At 49.2% G+C, this 20,878-nt stretch overlaps 1 protein-coding gene across 1 annotated transcript in view; it reads left to right on the top strand.

The window, feature by feature from the left end:
- Positions 1 to 2,072: 2,072 nt before the first annotated feature.
- The window catches only part of LOC139535322 (lysine-specific demethylase phf2-like), a 43,081-nt gene continuing 24,275 nt past the window's right edge, over positions 2,073 to 20,878 (top strand). The window contains exons 1-2 of the mRNA XM_071334626.1: positions 2,073 to 2,265; positions 3,023 to 3,132. Of these exons, the coding sequence (XP_071190727.1) occupies positions 2,073 to 2,265; positions 3,023 to 3,132 (303 nt within the window). The remainder of the gene's footprint in view (positions 2,266 to 3,022; positions 3,133 to 20,878) is intronic.

Raw genomic sequence — 20,878 nt, 5'->3', positions numbered from 1 at the left:
ATACTATCCAGATCAGTGATACTATCAAGAGCAGTGATACTATCAGAGTAGTGATATTATCAGAGTAGTGATATTATCAGAGTAGTGATTTTATCCAGAGCAGTGATACTATCAAGAGCAGTGATACTATCCAGATCAGTGATACTATCCAGATCAGTGATACTATCAAGAGCAGTGATACTATCAGAGTAGTGATATTATCAGAGTAGTGATATTATCAGAGTAGTGATTTTATCCAGAGCAGTGATACTATCAAGAGCAGTGATACTATCCAGAGCAGTGATACTATCCAGAGCAGTGATACTATCCAGAGCAGTGATACTATCCAGAGTAGTGATACCTTCCAGAGCAGTGATACTATCCAGAGCAGTGATACTATCCAGAGCAGTGATACTATCCAGAGCAGTGATACTATCCAGAGCAGTGATACTATCCAGAGTAGTGTAACTATCCAGAGCAGTGATACCAGACAGAGCAGTGATACTATCCAGAGCAGTGATACTATCCAGAGCAGTGATGCTATCCAGAGCAGTGATGCTATCCAGAGCAGTGATACTATCCAGAGCAGTGTAACTATCCAGAGCAGTGATACTATCCAGAGCAGTGTAACTATCAGAGCAGTGATGCTATCAAGAGCAGTGATGCTATCAAGAGCAGTGATGCTATCAAGAGCAGTGATACTATCCAGAGCAGTGATACTATCCAGAGCAGTGATACTATCCAGAGTAGTGATACCTTCCAGAGCAGTGATACTAACCAGAGCAGTGATACTATCCAGAGCAGTGATACTATCCAGAGCAGTGTAACTATCCAGAGTAGTGATACTATCCAGAGCAGTGATACTATCCAGAGCAGTGTAACTATCCAGAGTAGTGATACTATCCAGAGCAGTGATACCAGACAGAGCAGTGATACCATGCAGAGCAGTGATGCTATCCAGAGCAGTGATACTATCCAGAGCAGTGATACTATCCAGAGCAGTGATACTATCCAGAGCAGTGATACTATCAGAGCAGTGATACTATCCAGAGTAGTGATACTATCCAGAGTAGTGATACTATCAGAGCAGTGATACTATCAGAGCAGTGATACTATCAGAGCAGTGATACCAGACAGAGCAGTGATACTATCCAGAGCAGTGATGCTATCAGAGCAGTGATACTATCCAGAGCAGTGATACTATCCAGAGCAGTGATACAATCCAGAGCAGTGATACTATCCAGAGTAGTGATACTATCAGAGCAGTGATACTATCAGAGCAGTGATACTATCAGAGCAGTGATACTATCCAGAGCAGTGATACTATCAGAGCAGTGATTTTATCCAGAGCAGTGATACTATCAAGAGCAGTGCTACTATCCAGATCAGTGATACTATCCAGAGCAGTGCTACTATCCAGAGCAGTGATGCTATCCAGAGCAGTGATGCTATCAAGAGCAGTGATGCTATCAAGAGCAGTGATACTATCCAGAGCAGTGATACAATCCAGAGCAGTGATACTATCCAGAGCAGTGATACTATCCAGAGCAGTGATACTATCCAGAGCAGTGATACTATCCAGAGCAGTGATACTATCCAGAGCAGTGTAACTATCCAGAGCAGTGATACTATCCAGAGCAGTGATACTGTCCAGAGCAGTGATTTTATCCAGAGCAGTGATTTTATCCAGAGCAGTGCTACTATCCAGATCAGTGATACTATCAAGAGCAGTGCTGCTTTCCAGAGCAGTGATACAATCCAGAGCAGTGATACTATCCAGAGCAGTGATACTATCCAGAGCAGTGATACTATCCAGAGCAGTGATACTATCCAGCGCAGTGATACTATCCAGAGCAGTGATACTATCCAGAGCAGTGATACTGTCCAGAGCAGTGATTTTATCCAGAGCAGTGATTTTATCCAGAGCAGTGCTACTATCCAGATCAGTGATACTATCAAGAGCAGTGCTGCTATCCAGAGCAGTGATGCTATCCAGAGCAGTGATGATATCAAGAGCAGTGATGCTATCAAGAGCAGTGATACTATCCAGAGCAGTGATACAATCCAGAGCAGTGATACTATCCAGAGCAGTGATGCTATCCAGAGCAGAGATACTATCAGAGCAGAGATACCATCAGAGCAGTGATACTATCCAGAGCAGTGATACTATCCAGAGCAGTGATACTATCCAGAGCAGTGATACTATCAAGAGCAGTGCTACTATCCAGAGAAGTGATACTATCCAGAGCAGTGATGCTATCCAGAGCAGTGATGATATCAAGAGCAGTGATACAATCCAGAGCAGTGATACTATACAGAGCAGTGATACTATACAGAGCAGTGATACTATCCAGAGCAGTGATGCTATCCAGAGCAGAGATACTATCAGAGCAGTGATACTATCCAGAGCAGTGATACTATCCAGAGCAGTGATACTATCAGAGCAGTGATACTATCAGAGCAGTGATACTATCCAGAGCAGTGATACTATCCAGAGCAGTGATACTATCCAGAGCAGTGTAACTATCCAGAGCAGTGATACTATCCAGAGCAGTGATACTATCTAGAGCAGTGATACTATCCAGAGCAGTGATACTATCCAGAGTAGTGATACTATCAAAGCAGTGATACTATCCAGAGCAGTGATACTATCCAGAGCAGTGATACTATCCAGAGCAGTGATACTATCAGAGCAGTGATACTAACCAGAGCAGTGATACTAGTAATACCAGTGATACTATCAGAGCAGTGTGCCAGTTTCTTATTTTTTCTCATGTTATTTAACTGTTGCCATGCACCTGCAACAAAGGTAGCTCAGATGTGTGAGTGCCTTTTGAATTTTTAAGGTATTTGTTACCAACAGATGCATATCTGTATTCCCAATCCATAGATTAGGGCCAAATATTTTTTTCCAAATGACTGAATTCCTTATAAGAACTGTAGCTCAGTAAAGTCTTTGAAATTGTTTTATGTTTTTGTTCTGTATAGATGCATGTATTGTCTGAACTGTGAAGTGAGTGTTTTTGTGTCTCTGTGGTTGCAGCGCGTGTCGGTCCCTCTGTGCTTCGTCAGGCGAGGCCGGCCAGAGAAGGAGCGCGAGTGGCGTCCATAGAGACCGGACTGGCGGCTGCCGCAGCCAAACTCTCACACCAGGTTAGTTGGGAAGAGTGTTGAAGGGGGGATCTCACCAGGTTAGCTGGGAAGAGTGCTGACGAGGGGAACTCACCAGGTTAGCTGGGAAGAGTGTTGACGGGGGGAACTCACCAGGTTAGCTGGTAAGAGTGTTGACGGGGGGAACTCACCAGGTTAGCTGGGAAGAGTGCTGACGAGGGGAACTCACCAGGTTAGCTGGGAAGAGTGTTGTTGAGGGGGGAACTCACCAGGTTAGCTGGGAAGAGTGTTGTTGAGGGGGAACTCACCAGGTTAGCTGGGAAGAGTGTTGTTGAGGGGGGACTCACCAGGTTAGCTGGGAAGAGTGTTGTTGAGGGGGGACTCACCAGGTTAGCTGGGAAGAGTGTTGTTGAGGGGGGACTCACCAGGTTAGCTGGGAAGAGTGTTGTTGAGGGGGGAACTCACCAGGTTAGCTGGGAAGAGTGTTGTTGAGGGGGGAACTCACCAGGTTAGCTGGGAAGAGTGCTGACGAGGGGAACTCACCAGGTTAGCTGGGAAGAGTGTTGTTGAGGGGGGAACTCACCAGGTTAGCTGGGAAGAGTGTTGTTGAGGGGGGACTCACCAGGTTAGCTGGGAAGAGTGTTGTTGAGGGGGGACTCACCAGGTTAGCTGGGAAGAGTGTTGTTGAGGGGGGAACTCACCAGGTTAGCTGGGAAGAGTGTTGTTGAGGGGGGAACTCACCAGGTTAGCTGGGAAGAGTGCTGACGAGGGGAACTCACCAGGTTAGCTGGGAAGAGTGTTGTTGAGGGGGGAACTCACCAGGTTAGCTGGGAAGAGTGTTGTTGAGGGGGGAACTCACCAGGTTAGCTGGGAAGAGTGTTGTTGAGGGGGGACTCACCAGGTTAGCTGGGAAGAGTGTTGTTGAGGGGGGACTCACCAGGTTAGCTGGGAAGAGTGTTGTTGAGGGGGGACTCACCAGGTTAGCTGGGAAGAGTGTTGTTGAGGGGGGACTCACCAGGTTAGCTGGGAAGAGTGTTGTTGATGGGGGACACACCAGGTTAGCTGGGAAGAGTGTTGTTGAGGGGGGACTCACCAGGTTAGCTGGGAAGAGTGTTGTTGAGGGGGGACTCACCAGGTTATCTCTCCTCTGGGTTATGTCCCTCTAGTTGTCTCTCCTCAGGGTCAGGGTTATGGCTCTCTAGTTGTCTCTCCTCAGGGTCAGGGTTATGTCCCTCTAGTTGTCTCTCCTCAGGGTTATGTCCATCTAGTTGTCTCTCCTCAGGGTTATGTCCCTCTAGTTGTCTCTCCTCAGGGTTATGTCCCTCTAGTTGTTTCTCCTCAGGGTTATGTCCCTCTAGGTGTCTCTCCTCAGGGTTATGTCCCTCTAGTTGTCTCTCCTCAGGGTTATGTCCCTCTAGTTGTCTCTCCTCGGGGTTATGTCCCTCTAGTTGTCTCTCCTCAGGGCTATGTCCCTCTAGTTGTCTCTCCTCAGGGTTATGTCCCTCTAGTTGTCTCTCCTCAGGGTTATGTCCCTCTAGTTGTCTCTCCTCAGGGTTATGTCCCTCTAGTTGTCTCTCCTCAGGGTTATGTCCCTCTAGTTGTCTCTCCTCAGGGTTATGTCCCTCTAGTTGTCTCTCCTCAGGGTTATGTCCCTCTAGTTGTCTCTCCTCAGGGTTATGTTCCTCTAGTTGTCTCTCCTCGGGGTTATGTCCCTCTAGTTGTCTCTCCTCAGGGTCAGGGTTATGTCCCTCTAGTTGTCTCTCCTCAGGGTTATGTCCCTCTAGTTGTCTCTCCTCAGGGTTATGTCCCTCTAGTTGTCTCTCCTCAGGGTTATGTTCCTCTAGTTGTCTCTCCTCGGGGTTATGTCCCTCTAGTTGTCTCTCCTCAGGGTCAGGGTTATGTCCCTCTAGTTGTCTCTCCTCAGGGTTATGTCCCTCTAGTTGTCTGTCCTCAGGGTTATGTCCCTCTAGTTGTCTCTCCTCAGGGTTATGTCCATCTAGTTGTCTCTCCTCAGGGTTATGTCCCTCTAGTTGTCTCTCCTCGGGGTTATGTCCCTCTAGTTGTCTCTCCTCAGGGTTATGTCCCTCTAGTTGTCTCTCCTCAGGGTTATGTCCCTCTAGTTGTCTCTCCTCAGGGTTATGTCCCTCCAGTTGTCTCTCCTCAGGGTTATGTCCCTCTAGTTGTCTCTCCTCAGGGTTATGTCCCTCTAGTTGTCTCTCCTAGGGTTATGTCCCTCTAGTTGTCTCTCCTCGGGGTTATGTCCCTCTAGTTGTCTCTCCTCAGGGTTTTGTGTCTCTAGTTGTTTCTCCTGAGGGTTATGTCCCTCTAGTTGTCTCTCCTCGGGGTTATGTCCCTCTAGTTGTCTCTCCTCAGGGTTATGTCCCTCTAGTTGTCTCTCCTCAGGGTTATGTTCCTCTAGTTGTCACTCCTCAGGGTCAGGGTTATGTTCCTCTAGTTGTCTCTCCTCAGGGTCAGGGTTATGTCCCTCTAGTTGTCTCTCCTCAGGGTTATGTCCCTCTAGTTGTCTCTCCTCAGGGTTATATCCCTCTAGTTGTTTCTCCTCAGGGTTATATCCCTCTAGTTGTCTCTCCTCAGGGTTATGTCCATCTAGTTGTCTCTCCTCAGGGTTATGTCCCTCTAGTTGTCTCTCCTCGGGGTTATGTCCCTCTAGTTGTCTCTCCTCAGGGTTATGTCCCTCTAGTTGTCTCTCCTCAGGGTTATGTCCCTCTAGTTGTCTCTCCTCAGGGTTATGTCCCTCCAGTTGTCTCTCCTCAGGGTTATGTCCCTCTAGTTGTCTCTCCTCAGGGTTATGTCCCTCTAGTTGTCTCTCCTAGGGTTATGTCCCTCTAGTTGTCTCTCCTCGGGGTTATGTCCCTCTAGTTGTCTCTCCTCAGGGTTTTGTGTCTCTAGTTGTTTCTCCTGAGGGTTATGTCCCTCTAGTTGTCTCTCCTCGGGGTTATGTCCCTCTAGTTGTCTCTCCTCAGGGTTATGTCCCTCTAGTTGTCTCTCCTCAGGGTTATGTTCCTCTAGTTGTCACTCCTCAGGGTCAGGGTTATGTTCCTCTAGTTGTCTCTCCTCAGGGTCAGGGTTATGTCCCTCTAGTTGTCTCTCCTCAGGGTTATGTCCCTCTAGTTGTCTCTCCTCAGGGTTATATCCCTCTAGTTGTTTCTCCTCAGGGTTATATCCCTCTAGTTGTCTCTCCTCAGGGTTATGTCCCTCTAGGTGTCTCTCCTCAGGGTTATGTCCCTCTAGTTGTCTCTCCTCAGGGTTATGTCCCTCTAGTTGTTTCTCCTCAGGGTTATGTCCCTCTAGTTGTCTCTCCTCAGGGCTATGTCCCTCTAGTTGTCTCTCCTCAGGGTTATGTCCCTCTAGTTGTCTCTCCTCAGGGTTATGTCCCTCTAGTTGTCTCTCCTCAGGGTTATGTCCCTCTAGTTGTCTCTCCTCAGGGTTATGTTCCTCTAGTTGTCTCTCCTCGGGGTTATGTCCCTCTAGTTGTCTCTCCTCAGGGTTATGTCCCTCTAGTTGTCTCTCCTCAGGGTTATGTCCCTCTAGTTGTCTCTCCTCAGGGTTATGTCCCTCTAGTTGTCTCTCCTCAGGGTTATGTCCCTCTAGTTGTCTCTCCTAGGGTTATGTCCCTCTAGTTGTCTCTCCTCGGGGTTATGTCCCTCTAGTTGTCTCTCCTCAGGGTTTTGTGTCTCTAGTTGTTTCTCCTGAGGGTTATGTCCCTCTAGTTGTCTCTCCTCGGGGTTATGTCCCTCTAGTTGTCTCTCCTCAGGGTTATGTCCCTCTAGTTGTCTCTCCTCAGGGTTATGTCCCTCTAGTTGTCTCTCCTCAGGGTTATGTTCCTCTAGTTGTCACTCCTCAGGGTCAGGGTTATGTTCCTCTAGTTGTCTCTCCTCAGGGTCAGGGTTATGTCCCTCTAGTTGTCTCTCCTCAGGGTTATGTCCCTCTAGTTGTCTCTCCTCAGGGTTATGTCCCTCTAGTTGTCTCTCCTAGGGTTATGTCCCTCTAGTTGTCTCTCCTAGGGTTATGTCCCTCTAGTTGTCTCTCCTCAGGGTTATGTCCCTCTAGTTGTCTCTCCTAAGGGTTATGTCCCTCTAGTTGTCTCTCCTCAGGGTTATGTCCCTCTAGTTGTTTCTCCTCAGGGTTATGTCCCTCTAGTTGTCTCTCCTCAGGGTCAGGGTTATGTCTCTCTAGTTGTCTCTCCTCAGGGTCAGGGTTATGTCCCTCTAGTCTCTCCTCAGGGTTATGTCCCTCTAGTTGTCTCTCCTCAGGGTTATGTCTCTCTAGTTGTCTCTCCTCAGGGTTATGTCCCTTTAGTTGTCTCTCCTCAGGGTTATGTCCCTCTAGTTGTCTCTCCTCAGGGTTATGTCCCTCTAGTTGTCTCTCCTCAGGGTTATGTCCCTCTAGTTGTCTCTCCTCAGGGTTATGTCCCTCTAGTTGTCTCTCCTCAGGGCTATGTCCCTCTAGTTGTCTCTCCTCAGGGTTATGTCCCTCTAGTTGTCTCTCCTCAGGGTTATGTCCCTCTAGTTGTCTCTCCTCAGGGTTATGTCCCTCTAGTTGTCTCTCCTCAGGGTTATGTCCCTCTAGTTGTCTCTCCTCGGGGTTATGTCCCTCTAGTTGTCTCTCCTCAGGGTCAGGGTTATGGCTCTCTAGTTGTCTCTCCTCAGGGTCAGGGTTATGTCCCTCTAGTTGTCTCTCCTCAGGGTTATGTCCCTCTAGTTGTCTCTCCTCAGGGTTATGTCCCTCTAGTTGTTTCTCCTCAGGGTTATGTCCCTCTAGTTGTCTCTCCTCAGGGTCAGGGTTATGTCTCTCTAGTTGTCTCTCCTCAGGGTCAGGGTTATGTCCCTCTAGTCTCTCCTCAGGGTTATGTCCCTCTAGTTGTCTCTCCTCAGGGTTATGTCTCTCTAGTTGTTTCTCCTCAGGGTTATGTCCCTCTAGTTGTCTCTCCTCAGGGTTATGTCCCTCTAGTTGTCTCTCCTCAGGGTTATGTCCCTCTAGTTGTCTCTCCTCAGGGTTATGTCCCTCTAGTTGTCTCTCCTCAGGGTTATGTCCCTCTAGTTGTCTCTCCTCAGGGTTATGTCCCTCTAGTTGTCTCTCCTCAGGGTTATGTCCCTCTAGTTGTCTCTCCTCGGGGTTATGTCCCTCTAGTTGTCTCTCCTCGGGGTTATGTCCCTCTAGTTGTCTCTCCTCAGGGTCAGGGTTATGTCTCTATAGTTGTCTCTCCTCAGGGTCAGGGTTATGTCCCTCTAGTTGTCTCTCCTCAGGGTTATGTCCCTCTAGTTGTCTCTCCTCAGGGTTATGTCCCTCTAGTTGTCTCTCCTCAGGGTTATGTCTCTCTAGTTGTCTCTCCTCAGGGTTATGTCCCTCTAGTTGTCTCTCCTCAGGGTTATGTCCCTCTAGTTGTTTCTCCTCAGGGTTATGTCCCTCTAGTTGTCTCTCCTCAGGGTTATGTCCCTCTAGTTGTCTCTCCTCAGGGTTATGTCCCTCTAGTTGTCTCTCCTCAGGGTCAGGGTTATGTTCCTCTAGTTGTCTCTCCTCAGGGTTATGTCCCTCTAGTTGTTTCTCCTCAGGGTTATGTCCCTCTAGTTGTTTCTCCTCAGGGTTATGTCCCTCTAGTTGTCTCTCCTCAGGGTTATGTCCCTCTAGTTGTCTCTCCTCAGGGTTATGTCCCTCTAGTTGTCTCTCCTCAGGGCTATGTCCCTCTAGGTGTCTCTCCTCAGGGTTATGTCCCTCTAGTTGTCTCTCCTCAGGGTCAGGGTTATGTCCCTCTAGTTGTTTCTCCTCAGGGTTATGTCCCTCTAGTTGTTTCTCCTCAGGGTTATGTCCCTCTAGTTGTCTCTCCTCAGGGTTATGTCCCTCTAGTTGTCTCTCCTCAGGGTTATGTCCCTCTAGTTGTCTCTCCTCAGGGTTATGTCCCTCTAGTTGTCTCTCCTCAGGGTTATGTCCCTCTAGTTGTCTCTCCTCAGGGTTATGGCCCTCTAGTTGTCTCCTCAGGGTTATGTCCCTCTAGTTGTCTCTCCTAAGGGTTATGTCCCTCTAGTTGTCTCTCCTCAGGGTTATGTCCCTCTAGTTGTCTCTCCTCAGGGTTATGTCCCTTTAGTTGTCTCTCCTCAGGGTTATGTCCCTCTAGTTGTCTCTCCTCAGGGTTATGTCCCTCTAGTTGTCTCTCCTCAGGGTTATGTCCCTCTAGTTGTCTCTCCTCAGGGTTATGTCCCTCTAGTTGTCTCTCCTCAGGGTTATGTCCCTCTAGTTGTCTCTCCTCAGGGTTATGTCCCTCTAGTTGTCTCTCCTCAGGGTTATGTCCCTCTAGTCGTCTCTCCTCAGGGTCAGGGTTATGTCCCTCTAGTTGTTTCTCCTCAGGGCTATGTCCCTCTAGTTGTCTCTCCTCAGGGTTATGTCCCTCTAGTTGTCTCTCCTCAGGGTTTTGTCCCTCTAGTTGTCTCTCCTCAGGGTTATGTCCCTCTAGTTGTCTCTCCTCAGGGTCAGGGTTATGTTCCTCTAGTTGTCTCTCCTCAGGGTTATGGTCCTCTAGTTGTCTCTCCTCAGGGTTATGTCCCTCTAGTTGTCTCTCCTCAGGGTTATGTCCCTCTAGTTGTCTCTCCTAAGGGTTATGTCCCTCTAGTTGTCTCTCCTCAGGGTTATGTCCCTCTAGTTGTCTCTCCTCAGGGTTATGTCCCTTTAGTTGTCTCTCCTCAGGGTTATGTCCCTCTAGTTGTCTCTCCTCAGGGTTATGTCCCTCTAGTTGTCTCTCCTCAGGGTTATGTCCCTCTAGTTGTCTCTCCTCAGGGTTATGTCCCTCTAGTTGTCTCTCCTCAGGGTTATGTCCCTCTAGTTGTCTCTCCTCAGGGTTATGTCCCTCTAGTTGTCTCTCCTCAGGGTTATGTCCCTCTAGTCGTCTCTCCTCAGGGTCAGGGTTATGTCCCTCTAGTTGTTTCTCCTCAGGGCTATGTCCCTCTAGTTGTCTCTCCTCAGGGTTATGTCCCTCTAGTTGTCTCTCCTCAGGGTTATGTCCCTCTAGTTGTCTCTCCTCAGGGTTATGTCCCTCTAGTTGTCTCTCCTCAGGGTCAGGGTTATGTTCCTCTAGTTGTCTCTCCTCAGGGTTATGGTCCTCTAGTTGTCTCTCCTCAGGGTTATGTCCCTCTAGTTGTCTCTCCTCAGGGTTATGTCCCTCTAGTTGTCTCTCCTCAGGGTTATGTCCCTCTAGTTGTCTCTCCTCAGGGTTATGTCCCTCTAGTTGTCTCTCCTCAGGGTTATGTCCCTCTAGTTGTCTCTCCTCAGGGTTATGTCCCTCTAGTTGTCTCTCCTCAGGGTTATGTCCCTCTAGTTGTCTCTCCTCAGGGTTATGTCCCTCTAGTTGTCTCTCCTCAGGGTTATGTCCCTCTAGTTGTCTCTCCTCAGGGTTATGTCCCTCTAGTTGTCTCTCCTCAGGGTTATGTCCCTCTAGTTGTCTCTCCTCAGGGTTATGTCCCTCTAGTTGTCTCTCCTCAGGGTCAGGGTTATGTCCCTCTAGTTGTCTCTCCTCAGGGTTATGTCCCTCTAGTTGTCTCTCCTCAGGGTTATGTCTCTCTAGTTGTCTCTCCTCGGGGTTATGTCCCTCTAGTTGTCTCTCCTCGGGGTTATGTCCCTCTAGTTGTCTCTCCTCAGGGTCAGGGTTATGTCTCTCTAGTTGTCTCTCCTCAGGGTCAGGGTTATGTCCCTCTAGTTGTCTCTCCTCAGGGTTATGTCCCTCTAGTTGTCTCTCCTCAGGGTTATGTCCCTCTAGTTGTCTCTCCTCAGGGTTATGTCTCTCTAGTTGTTTCTCCTCAGGGTTATGTCCCTCTAGTTGTCTCTCCTCAGGGTTATGTCCCTCTAGTTGTCTCTCCTCAGGGTTATGTCCCTCTAGTTGTCTCTCCTCAGGGCTATGTCCCTCTAGGTGTCTCTCCTCAGGGTTATGTCCCTCTAGTTGTCTCTCCTCAGGGTTATGTCCCTCTAGTTGTCTCTCCTCAGGGTTATGTCCCTCTAGTTGTCTCTCCTCAGGGTTATGTCCCTCTAGTTGTCTCTCCTCAGGGTTATGTCCCTCTAGTTGTCTCTCCTAGGGTTATGTCCCTCTAGTTGTCTCTCCTCAGGGTTATGTCCCTCTAGTTGTCTCTCCTCAGGGTTATGTCCCTCTAGTTGTCTCTCCTCAGGGTTATGTCCCTCTAGTTGTCTCTCCTCAGGGTTATGTCCCTCTAGTTGTCTCTCCTCGGGGTTATGTCCCTCTAGTTGTCTCTCCTCAGGGTCAGGGTTATGGCTCTCTAGTTGTCTCTCCTCAGGGTCAGGGTTATGTCCCTCTAGTTGTCTCTCCTCAGGGTTATGTCCCTCTAGTTGTCTCTCCTCAGGGTTATGTCCCTCTAGTTGTTTCTCCTCAGGGTTATGTCCCTCTAGTTGTCTCTCCTCAGGGTCAGGGTTATGTCTCTCTAGTTGTCTCTCCTCAGGGTCAGGGTTATGTCCCTCTAGTTGTCTCTCCTCAGGGTTATGTCCCTCTAGTTGTCTCTCCTCAGGGTTATGTCTCTCTAGTTGTTTCTCCTCAGGGTTATGTCCCTCTAGTTGTCTCTCCTCAGGGTTATGTCCCTCTAGTTGTTTCTCCTCAGGGTTATGTCCCTCTAGTTGTCTCTCCTCAGGGTTATGTCCCTCTAGTTGTCTCTCCTCAGGGTTATGTCCCTCTAGTTGTCTCTCCTCAGGGTTATGTCCCTCTAGTTGTCTCTCCTCAGGGTTATGTCCCTCTAGTTGTCTCTCCTCGGGGTTATGTCCCTCTAGTTGTCTCTCCTCGGGGTTATGTCCCTCTAGTTGTCTCTCCTCAGGGTCAGGGTTATGTCTCTCTAGTTGTCTCTCCTCAGGGTCAGGGTTATGTCCCTCTAGTTGTCTCTCCTCAGGGTTATGTCCCTCTAGTTGTCTCTCCTCAGGGTTATGTCCCTCTAGTTGTCTCTCCTCAGGGTTATGTCTCTCTAGTTGTCTCTCCTCAGGGTTATGTCCCTCTAGTTGTCTCTCCTCAGGGTTATGTCCCTCTAGTTGTTTCTCCTCAGGGTTATGTCCCTCTAGTTGTCTCTCCTCAGGGTTATGTCCCTCTAGTTGTCTCTCCTCAGGGTTATGTCCCTCTAGTTGTCTCTCCTCAGGGTTATGTCCCTCTAGTTGTTTCTCCTCAGGGCTATGTCCCTCTAGTTGTCTCTCCTCAGGGTTATGTCCCTCTAGTTGTCTCTCCTCAGGGTTATGTCCCTCTAGTTGTCTCTCCTCAGGGTTATGTCCCTCTAGTTGTCTCTCCTCAGGGTCAGGGTTATGTTCCTCTAGTTGTCTCTCCTCAGGGTTATGGTCCTCTAGTTGTCTCTCCTCAGGGTTATGTCCCTCTAGTTGTCTCTCCTCAGGGTTATGTCCCTCTAGTTGTCTCTCCTCAGGGTTATGTCCCTCTAGTTGTCTCTCCTCAGGGTTATGTCCCTCTAGTTGTCTCTCCTCAGGGTTATGTCCCTCTAGTTGTCTCTCCTCAGGGTTATGTCCCTCTAGTTGTCTCTCCTCAGGGTTATGTCCCTCTAGTTGTCTCTCCTCAGGGTTATGTCCCTCTAGTTGTCTCTCCTCAGGGTTATGTCCCTCTAGTTGTCTCTCCTCAGGGTTATGTCCCTCTAGTTGTCTCTCCTCAGGGTTATGTCCCTCTAGTTGTCTCTCCTCAGGGTTATGTCCCTCTAGTTGTCTCTCCTCAGGGTCAGGGTTATGTCCCTCTAGTTGTCTCTCCTCAGGGTTATGTCCCTCTAGTTGTCTCTCCTCAGGGTTATGTCTCTCTAGTTGTCTCTCCTCGGGGTTATGTCCCTCTAGTTGTCTCTCCTCGGGGTTATGTCCCTCTAGTTGTCTCTCCTCAGGGTCAGGGTTATGTCTCTCTAGTTGTCTCTCCTCAGGGTCAGGGTTATGTCCCTCTAGTTGTCTCTCCTCAGGGTTATGTCCCTCTAGTTGTCTCTCCTCAGGGTTATGTCCCTCTAGTTGTCTCTCCTCAGGGTTATGTCTCTCTAGTTGTTTCTCCTCAGGGTTATGTCCCTCTAGTTGTCTCTCCTCAGGGTTATGTCCCTCTAGTTGTCTCTCCTCAGGGTTATGTCCCTCTAGTTGTCTCTCCTCAGGGCTATGTCCCTCTAGGTGTCTCTCCTCAGGGTTATGTCCCTCTAGTTGTCTCTCCTCAGGGTTATGTCCCTCTAGTTGTCTCTCCTCAGGGTTATGTCCCTCTAGTTGTCTCTCCTCAGGGTTATGTCCCTCTAGTTGTCTCTCCTCAGGGTTATGTCCCTCTAGTTGTCTCTCCTAGGGTTATGTCCCTCTAGTTGTCTCTCCTCAGGGTTATGTCCCTCTAGTTGTCTCTCCTCAGGGTTATGTCCCTCTAGTTGTCTCTCCTCAGGGTTATGTCCCTCTAGTTGTCTCTCCTCAGGGTTATGTCCCTCTAGTTGTCTCTCCTCGGGGTTATGTCCCTCTAGTTGTCTCTCCTCAGGGTCAGGGTTATGGCTCTCTAGTTGTCTCTCCTCAGGGTCAGGGTTATGTCCCTCTAGTTGTCTCTCCTCAGGGTTATGTCCCTCTAGTTGTCTCTCCTCAGGGTTATGTCCCTCTAGTTGTTTCTCCTCAGGGTTATGTCCCTCTAGTTGTCTCTCCTCAGGGTCAGGGTTATGTCTCTCTAGTTGTCTCTCCTCAGGGTCAGGGTTATGTCCCTCTAGTTGTCTCTCCTCAGGGTTATGTCCCTCTAGTTGTCTCTCCTCAGGGTTATGTCTCTCTAGTTGTTTCTCCTCAGGGTTATGTCCCTCTAGTTGTCTCTCCTCAGGGTTATGTCCCTCTAGTTGTTTCTCCTCAGGGTTATGTCCCTCTAGTTGTCTCTCCTCAGGGTTATGTCCCTCTAGTTGTCTCTCCTCAGGGTTATGTCCCTCTAGTTGTCTCTCCTCAGGGTTATGTCCCTCTAGTTGTCTCTCCTCAGGGTTATGTCCCTCTAGTTGTCTCTCCTCGGGGTTATGTCCCTCTAGTTGTCTCTCCTCGGGGTTATGTCCCTCTAGTTGTCTCTCCTCAGGGTCAGGGTTATGTCTCTCTAGTTGTCTCTCCTCAGGGTCAGGGTTATGTCCCTCTAGTTGTCTCTCCTCAGGGTTATGTCCCTCTAGTTGTCTCTCCTCAGGGTTATGTCCCTCTAGTTGTCTCTCCTCAGGGTTATGTCTCTCTAGTTGTCTCTCCTCAGGGTTATGTCCCTCTAGTTGTCTCTCCTCAGAGTTATGTCCCTCTAGTTGTTTCTCCTCAGGGTTATGTCCCTCTAGTTGTCTCTCCTCAGGGTTATGTCCCTCTAGTTGTCTCTCCTCAGGGTTATGTCCCTCTAGTTGTCTCTCCTCAGGGTTATGTCCCTCTAGTTGTCTCTCCTCAGGGTTATGTCCCTCTAGTTGTCTCTCCTCAGGGTTATGTCCCTCTAGTTGTCTCTCCTCAGGGTTATGTCCCTCTAGTTGTCTCTCCTCAGGGTTATGTCCCTCTAGTTGTCTCTCCTCAGGGTTATGTCCCTCTAGTTGTCTCTCCTCAGGGTTATGTCCCTCTAGTTGTCTCTCCTCAGGGTTATGTCCCTCTAGTTGTCTCTCCTCAGGGTCAGGGTTATGTCCCTCTAGTTGTCTCTCCTCAGGGTTATGTCCCTCTAGTTGTCTCTCCTCAGGGTTATGTCTCTCTAGTTGTCTCTCCTCGGGGTTATGTCCCTCTAGTTGTCTCTCCTCGGGGTTATGTCCCTCTAGTTGTCTCTCCTCAGGGTCAGGGTTATGTCTCTCTAGTTGTCTCTCCTCAGGGTCAGGGTTATGTCCCTCTAGTTGTCTCTCCTCAGGGTTATGTCCCTCTAGTTGTCTCTCCTCAGGGTTATGTCCCTCTAGTTGTCTCTCCTCAGGGTTATGTCTCTCTAGTTGTTTCTCCTCAGGGTTATGTCCCTCTAGTTGTCTCTCCTCAGGGTTATGTCCCTCTAGTTGTCTCTCCTCAGGGTTATGTCCCTCTAGTTGTCTCTCCTCAGGGCTATGTCCCTCTAGGTGTCTCTCCTCAGGGTTATGTCCCTCTAGTTGTCTCTCCTCAGGGTTATGTCCCTCTAGTTGTCTCTCCTCAGGGTTATGTCCCTCTAGTTGTCTCTCCTCAGGGTTATGTCCCTCTAGTTGTCTCTCCTCAGGGTTATGTCCCTCTAGTTGTCTCTCCTAGGGTTATGTCCCTCTAGTTGTCTCTCCTCAGGGTTATGTCCCTCTAGTTGTCTCTCCTCAGGGTTATGTCCCTCTAGTTGTCTCTCCTCAGGGTTATGTCCCTCTAGTTGTCTCTCCTCAGGGTTATGTCCCTCTAGTTGTCTCTCCTCGGGGTTATGTCCCTCTAGTTGTCTCTCCTCAGGGTCAGGGTTATGGCTCTCTAGTTGTCTCTCCTCAGGGTCAGGGTTATGTCCCTCTAGTTGTCTCTCCTCAGGGTTATGTCCCTCTAGTTGTCTCTCCTCAGGGTTATGTCCCTCTAGTTGTTTCTCCTCAGGGTTATGTCCCTCTAGTTGTCTCTCCTCAGGGTCAGGGTTATGTCTCTCTAGTTGTCTCTCCTCAGGGTCAGGGTTATGTCCCTCTAGTTGTCTCTCCTCAGGGTTATGTCCCTCTAGTTGTCTCTCCTCAGGGTTATGTCTCTCTAGTTGTTTCTCCTCAGGGTTATGTCCCTCTAGTTGTCTCTCCTCAGGGTTATGTCCCTCTAGTTGTTTCTCCTCAGGGTTATGTCCCTCTAGTTGTCTCTCCTCAGGGTTATGTCCCTCTAGTTGTCTCTCCTCAGGGTTATGTCCCTCTAGTTGTCTCTCCTCAGGGTTATGTCCCTCTAGTTGTCTCTCCTCAGGGTTATGTCCCTCTAGTTGTCTCTCCTCGGGGTTATGTCCCTCTAGTTGTCTCTCCTCGGGGTTATGTCCCTCTAGTTGTCTCTCCTCAGGGTCAGGGTTATGTCTCTCTAGTTGTCTCTCCTCAGGGTCAGGGTTATGTCCCTCTAGTTGTCTCTCCTCAGGGTTATGTCCCTCTAGTTGTCTCTCCTCAGGGTTATGTCCCTCTAGTTGTCTCTCCTCAGGGTTATGTCTCTCTAGTTGTCTCTCCTCAGGGTTATGTCCCTCTAGTTGTCTCTCCTCAGGGTTATGTCCCTCTAGTTGTTTCTCCTCAGGGTTATGTCCCTCTAGTTGTCTCTCCTCAGGGTTATGTCCCTCTAGTTGTCTCTCCTCAGGGTTATGTCCCTCTAGTTGTCTCTCCTCAGGGTTATGTCCCTCTAGTTGTTTCTCCTCAGGGCTATGTCCCTCTAGTTGTCTCTCCTCAGGGTTATGTCCCTCTAGTTGTCTCTCCTCAGGGTTATGTCCCTCTAGTTGTCTCTCCTCAGGGTTATGTCCCTCTAGTTGTCTCTCCTCAGGGTCAGGGTTATGTTCCTCTAGTTGTCTCTCCTCAGGGTTATGGTCCTCTAGTTGTCTCTCCTCAGGGTTATGTCCCTCTAGTTGTCTCTCCTCAGGGTTATGTCCCTCTAGTTGTCTCTCCTCAGGGTTATGTCCCTCTAGTTGTCTCTCCTCAGGGTTATGTCCCTCTAGTTGTCTCTCCTCAGGGTTATGTCCCTCTAGTTGTCTCTCCTCAGGGTTATGTCCCTCTAGTTGTCTCTCCTCAGGGTTATGTCCCTCTAGTTGTCTCTCCTCAGGGTTATGTCCCTCTAGTTGTCTCTCCTCAGGGTTATGTCCCTCTAGTTGTCTCTCCTCAGGGTTATGTCCCTCTAGTTGTCTCTCCTCAGGGTTATGTCCCTCTAGTTGTCTCTCCTCAGGGTTATGTCCCTCTAGTTGTCTCTCCTCAGGGTCAGGGTTATGTCCCTCTAGTTGTCTCTCCTCAGGGTTATGTCCCTCTAGTTGTCTCTCCTCAGGGTTATGTCTCTCTAGTTGTCTCTCCTCGGGGTTATGTCCCTCTAGTTGTCTCTCCTCGGGGTTATGTCCCTCTAGTTGTCTCTCCTCAGGGTCAGGGTTATGTCTCTCTAGTTGTCTCTCCTCAGGGTCAGGGTTATGTCCCTCTAGTTGTCTCTCCTCAGGGTTATGTCCCTCTAGTTGTCTCTCCTCAGGGTTATGTCCCTCTAGTTGTCTCTCCTCAGGGTTATGTCTCTCTAGTTGTTTCTCCTCAGGGTTATGTCCCTCTAGTTGTCTCTCCTCAGGGTTATGTCCCTCTAGTTGTCTCTCCTCAGGGTTATGTCCCTCTAGTTGTCTCTCCTCAGGGCTATGTCCCTCTAGGTGTCTCTCCTCAGGGTTATGTCCCTCTAGTTGTCTCTCCTCAGGGTTATGTCCCTCTAGTTGTCTCTCCTCAGGGTTATGTCCCTCTAGTTGTCTCTCCTCAGGGTTATGTCCCTCTAGTTGTCTCTCCTCAGGGTTATGTCCCTCTAGTTGTCTCTCCTAGGGTTATGTCCCTCTAGTTGTCTCTCCTCAGGGTTATGTCCCTCTAGTTGTCTCTCCTCAGGGTTATGTCCCTCTAGTTGTCTCTCCTCAGGGTTATGTCCCTCTAGTTGTCTCTCCTCAGGGTTATGTCCCTCTAGTTGTCTCTCCTCGGGGTTATGTCCCTCTAGTTGTCTCTCCTCAGGGTCAGGGTTATGGCTCTCTAGTTGTCTCTCCTCAGGGTCAGGGTTATGTCCCTCTAGTTGTCTCTCCTCAGGGTTATGTCCCTCTAGTTGTCTCTCCTCAGGGTTATGTCCCTCTAGTTGTTTCTCCTCAGGGTTATGTCCCTCTAGTTGTCTCTCCTCAGGGTCAGGGTTATGTCTCTCTAGTTGTCTCTCCTCAGGGTCAGGGTTATGTCCCTCTAGTTGTCTCTCCTCAGGGTTATGTCCCTCTAGTTGTCTCTCCTCAGGGTTATGTCTCTCTAGTTGTTTCTCCTCAGGGTTATGTCCCTCTAGTTGTCTCTCCTCAGGGTTATGTCCCTCTAGTTGTTTCTCCTCAGGGTTATGTCCCTCTAGTTGTCTCTCCTCAGGGTTATGTCCCTCTAGTTGTCTCTCCTCAGGGTTATGTCCCTCTAGTTGTCTCTCCTCAGGGTTATGTCCCTCTAGTTGTCTCTCCTCAGGGTTATGTCCCTCTAGTTGTCTCTCCTCGGGGTTATGTCCCTCTAGTTGTCTCTCCTCGGGGTTATGTCCCTCTAGTTGTCTCTCCTCAGGGTCAGGGTTATGTCTCTCTAGTTGTCTCTCCTCAGGGTCAGGGTTATGTCCCTCTAGTTGTCTCTCCTCAGGGTTATGTCCCTCTAGTTGTCTCTCCTCAGGGTTATGTCCCTCTAGTTGTCTCTCCTCAGGGTTATGTCTCTCTAGTTGTCTCTCCTCAGGGTTATGTCCCTCTAGTTGTCTCTCCTCAGAGTTATGTCCCTCTAGTTGTTTCTCCTCAGGGTTATGTCCCTCTAGTTGTCTCTCCTCAGGGTTATGTCCCTCTAGTTGTCTCTCCTCAGGGTTATGTCCCTCTAGTTGTCTCTCCTCAGGGTCAGGGTTATGTTCCTCTAGTTGTCTCTCCTCAGGGTTATGTCCCTCTAGTTGTTTCTCCTCAGGGTTATGTCCCTCTAGTTGTTTCTCCTCAGGGTTATGTCCCTCTAGTTGTTTCTCCTCAGGGTTATGTCCCTCTAGTTGTCTCTCCTCAGGGTTATGTCCCTCTAGTTGTCTCTCCTCAGGGTTATGTCCCTCTAGTTGTCTCTCCTCAGGGCTATGTCCCTCTAGGTGTCTCTCCTCAGGGTTATGTCCCTCTAGTTGTCTCTCCTCAGGGTCAGGGTTATGTCCCTCTAATCAAATCAAATCAAATTTTATTAGTCACATACACATGGTTAGCAGATGTTAATGCGAGTGTAGCGAAATGCTTGTGCTTCTAGTTCCGACAATGCAGTAATAACCAACAGTAATCTAACCTAACAATTCCACAACTACTACCTTACACACACACAAGTGTAAAGGGATAAAGAATATGTACATAAAGATATATGAATGAGTGGTGGTACAGAACGGCATGGCAGATGCAGTAGATGGTATAGAGTACGGTATATACATATGAGATGAGTACTGTAGGGTATGTAAACATAAAGTGGCATAGTTTAAAGTGGCTAGTGGTACATGTATTACATAAAGATGGCAAGATGCAGTAGATGATATAGAGTACAGTATATACATATGAGATGGGTAATGTAGGGTATGTAAACATTATATTAAGTGGCATTGTTTAAAGTGGCTAGTGGTACATTTTTACATAATTTCCATCAATTCCCATTTTTAAAGTGGCTGGAGTTGAGTCAGTATGTTGGCAGCGGCCGCTAAATGTTAGTGGTGGCTGTTTAACAGTCTGATGGCCTTGAGATAGAAGCTGTTTTTCAGTCTCTCGGTCCCTGCTTTGATGCACCTGTACTGACCTCGCCTTCTGGATGATAGCGGGGTGAACAGGCAGTGGCTTGGGTGGTTGTTGTCCTTGATGATCTTTATGGCCTTCCTGTGACATCGGGTGGTGTAGGTGTCCTGGAGGGCAGGTAGTTTGCCCCTGGTGATGCGTTCTGCAGACCTCACTACCCTCTGGAGAGCCTTACGGTTGTGGGCGGAGCAGTTGCCGTACCAGGCGGTGATACAGCCCGACAGGATGCTCTCGATTGTGCATCTGTAGAAGTTTGTGAGTGCTTTTGGTGACAAGCCGAATTTCTTCAGCCTCCTGAGGTTGAAGAGGCGCTGCTGCGCCTTCTTCACAACGCTGTCTGTGTGGGTGGACCAATTCAGTTTGTCCGTGATGTGTACACCGAGGAACTTAAAACTTTCCACCTTCTCCACTACTGACCCGTCGATGTGGATAGGGGGGTGCTCCCTCTGCTGTTTCCTGAAGTCCACAATCATCTCCTTTGTTTTGTTGACGTTGAGTGTGAGGTTATTTTCCTGACACCACACTCCGAGGGCCCTCACCTCCTCCCTGTAGGCCGTCTCGTCGTTGTTGGTAATCAAGCCTACCACTGTAGTGTCATCCGCAAACTTGATGATTGAGTTGGAGGCGTGCATGGCCACGCAGTCGTGGGTGAACAGGGAGTACAGGAGAGGGCTCAGAACGCACCCTTGTGGGGCCCCAGTGTTGAGGATCAGCGGGGTGGAGATGTTGTTACCTACCCTCACCACCTGGGGGCGGCCCGTCAGGAAGTCCAGGACCCAGTTGCACAGGGCGGGGTCGAGACCCAGGGTCTCGAGCTTGATGACGAGTTTGGAGGGTACTATGGTGTTAGTTGTTTCTCTCTAGTTGTTTCTCCTCAGGGTTATGTCCCTCTAGTTGTCTCTCCTCAGGGTTATGTCCCTCTAGTTGTCTCTCCTCAGGGTTATGTCCCTCTAGTTGTCTCTCCTCAGGGTTATGTCCCTCTAGTTGTCTCTCCTCAGGGTTATGTCCCTCTAGTTGTCTCTCCTCAGGGTTATGTCCCTCTAGTTGTCTCTCCTCAGGGTTATGTCCCTCTAGTTGTCTCTCCTCAGGGTTATGTCCCTCTAGTTGTCTCTCCTCCGGGTTATGTCCCTCTAGTTGTCTCTCCTCAGGGTTATGTCCCTCTAGTTGTCTCTCCTCAGGGTTATGTCCCTCTAGTTGTTTCTCCTCAGGGTTATGTCCCTCTAGTTGTCTCTCCTCAGGGTTATGTCCCTCTAGTTGTCTCTCCTCAGGGTTATGTCCCTCTAGTTGTCTCTCCTCAGGGTCAGGGTTATGTTCCTCTAGGTGTCTCTCCTCAGGGTTATGTCCCTCTAGTTGTCTCTCCTCAGGGTCAGGGTTATGTCCCTCTAATCAAATCAAATCAAATTTTATTAGTCACATACACATGGT

This window comes from Salvelinus alpinus, chromosome 12 (assembly GCF_045679555.1).
Source record: "Salvelinus alpinus chromosome 12, SLU_Salpinus.1, whole genome shotgun sequence".
NCBI lineage: Eukaryota > Metazoa > Chordata > Actinopteri > Salmoniformes > Salmonidae > Salvelinus > Salvelinus alpinus.
This window is presented reverse-complemented; position numbering and strand designations above follow the sequence as displayed.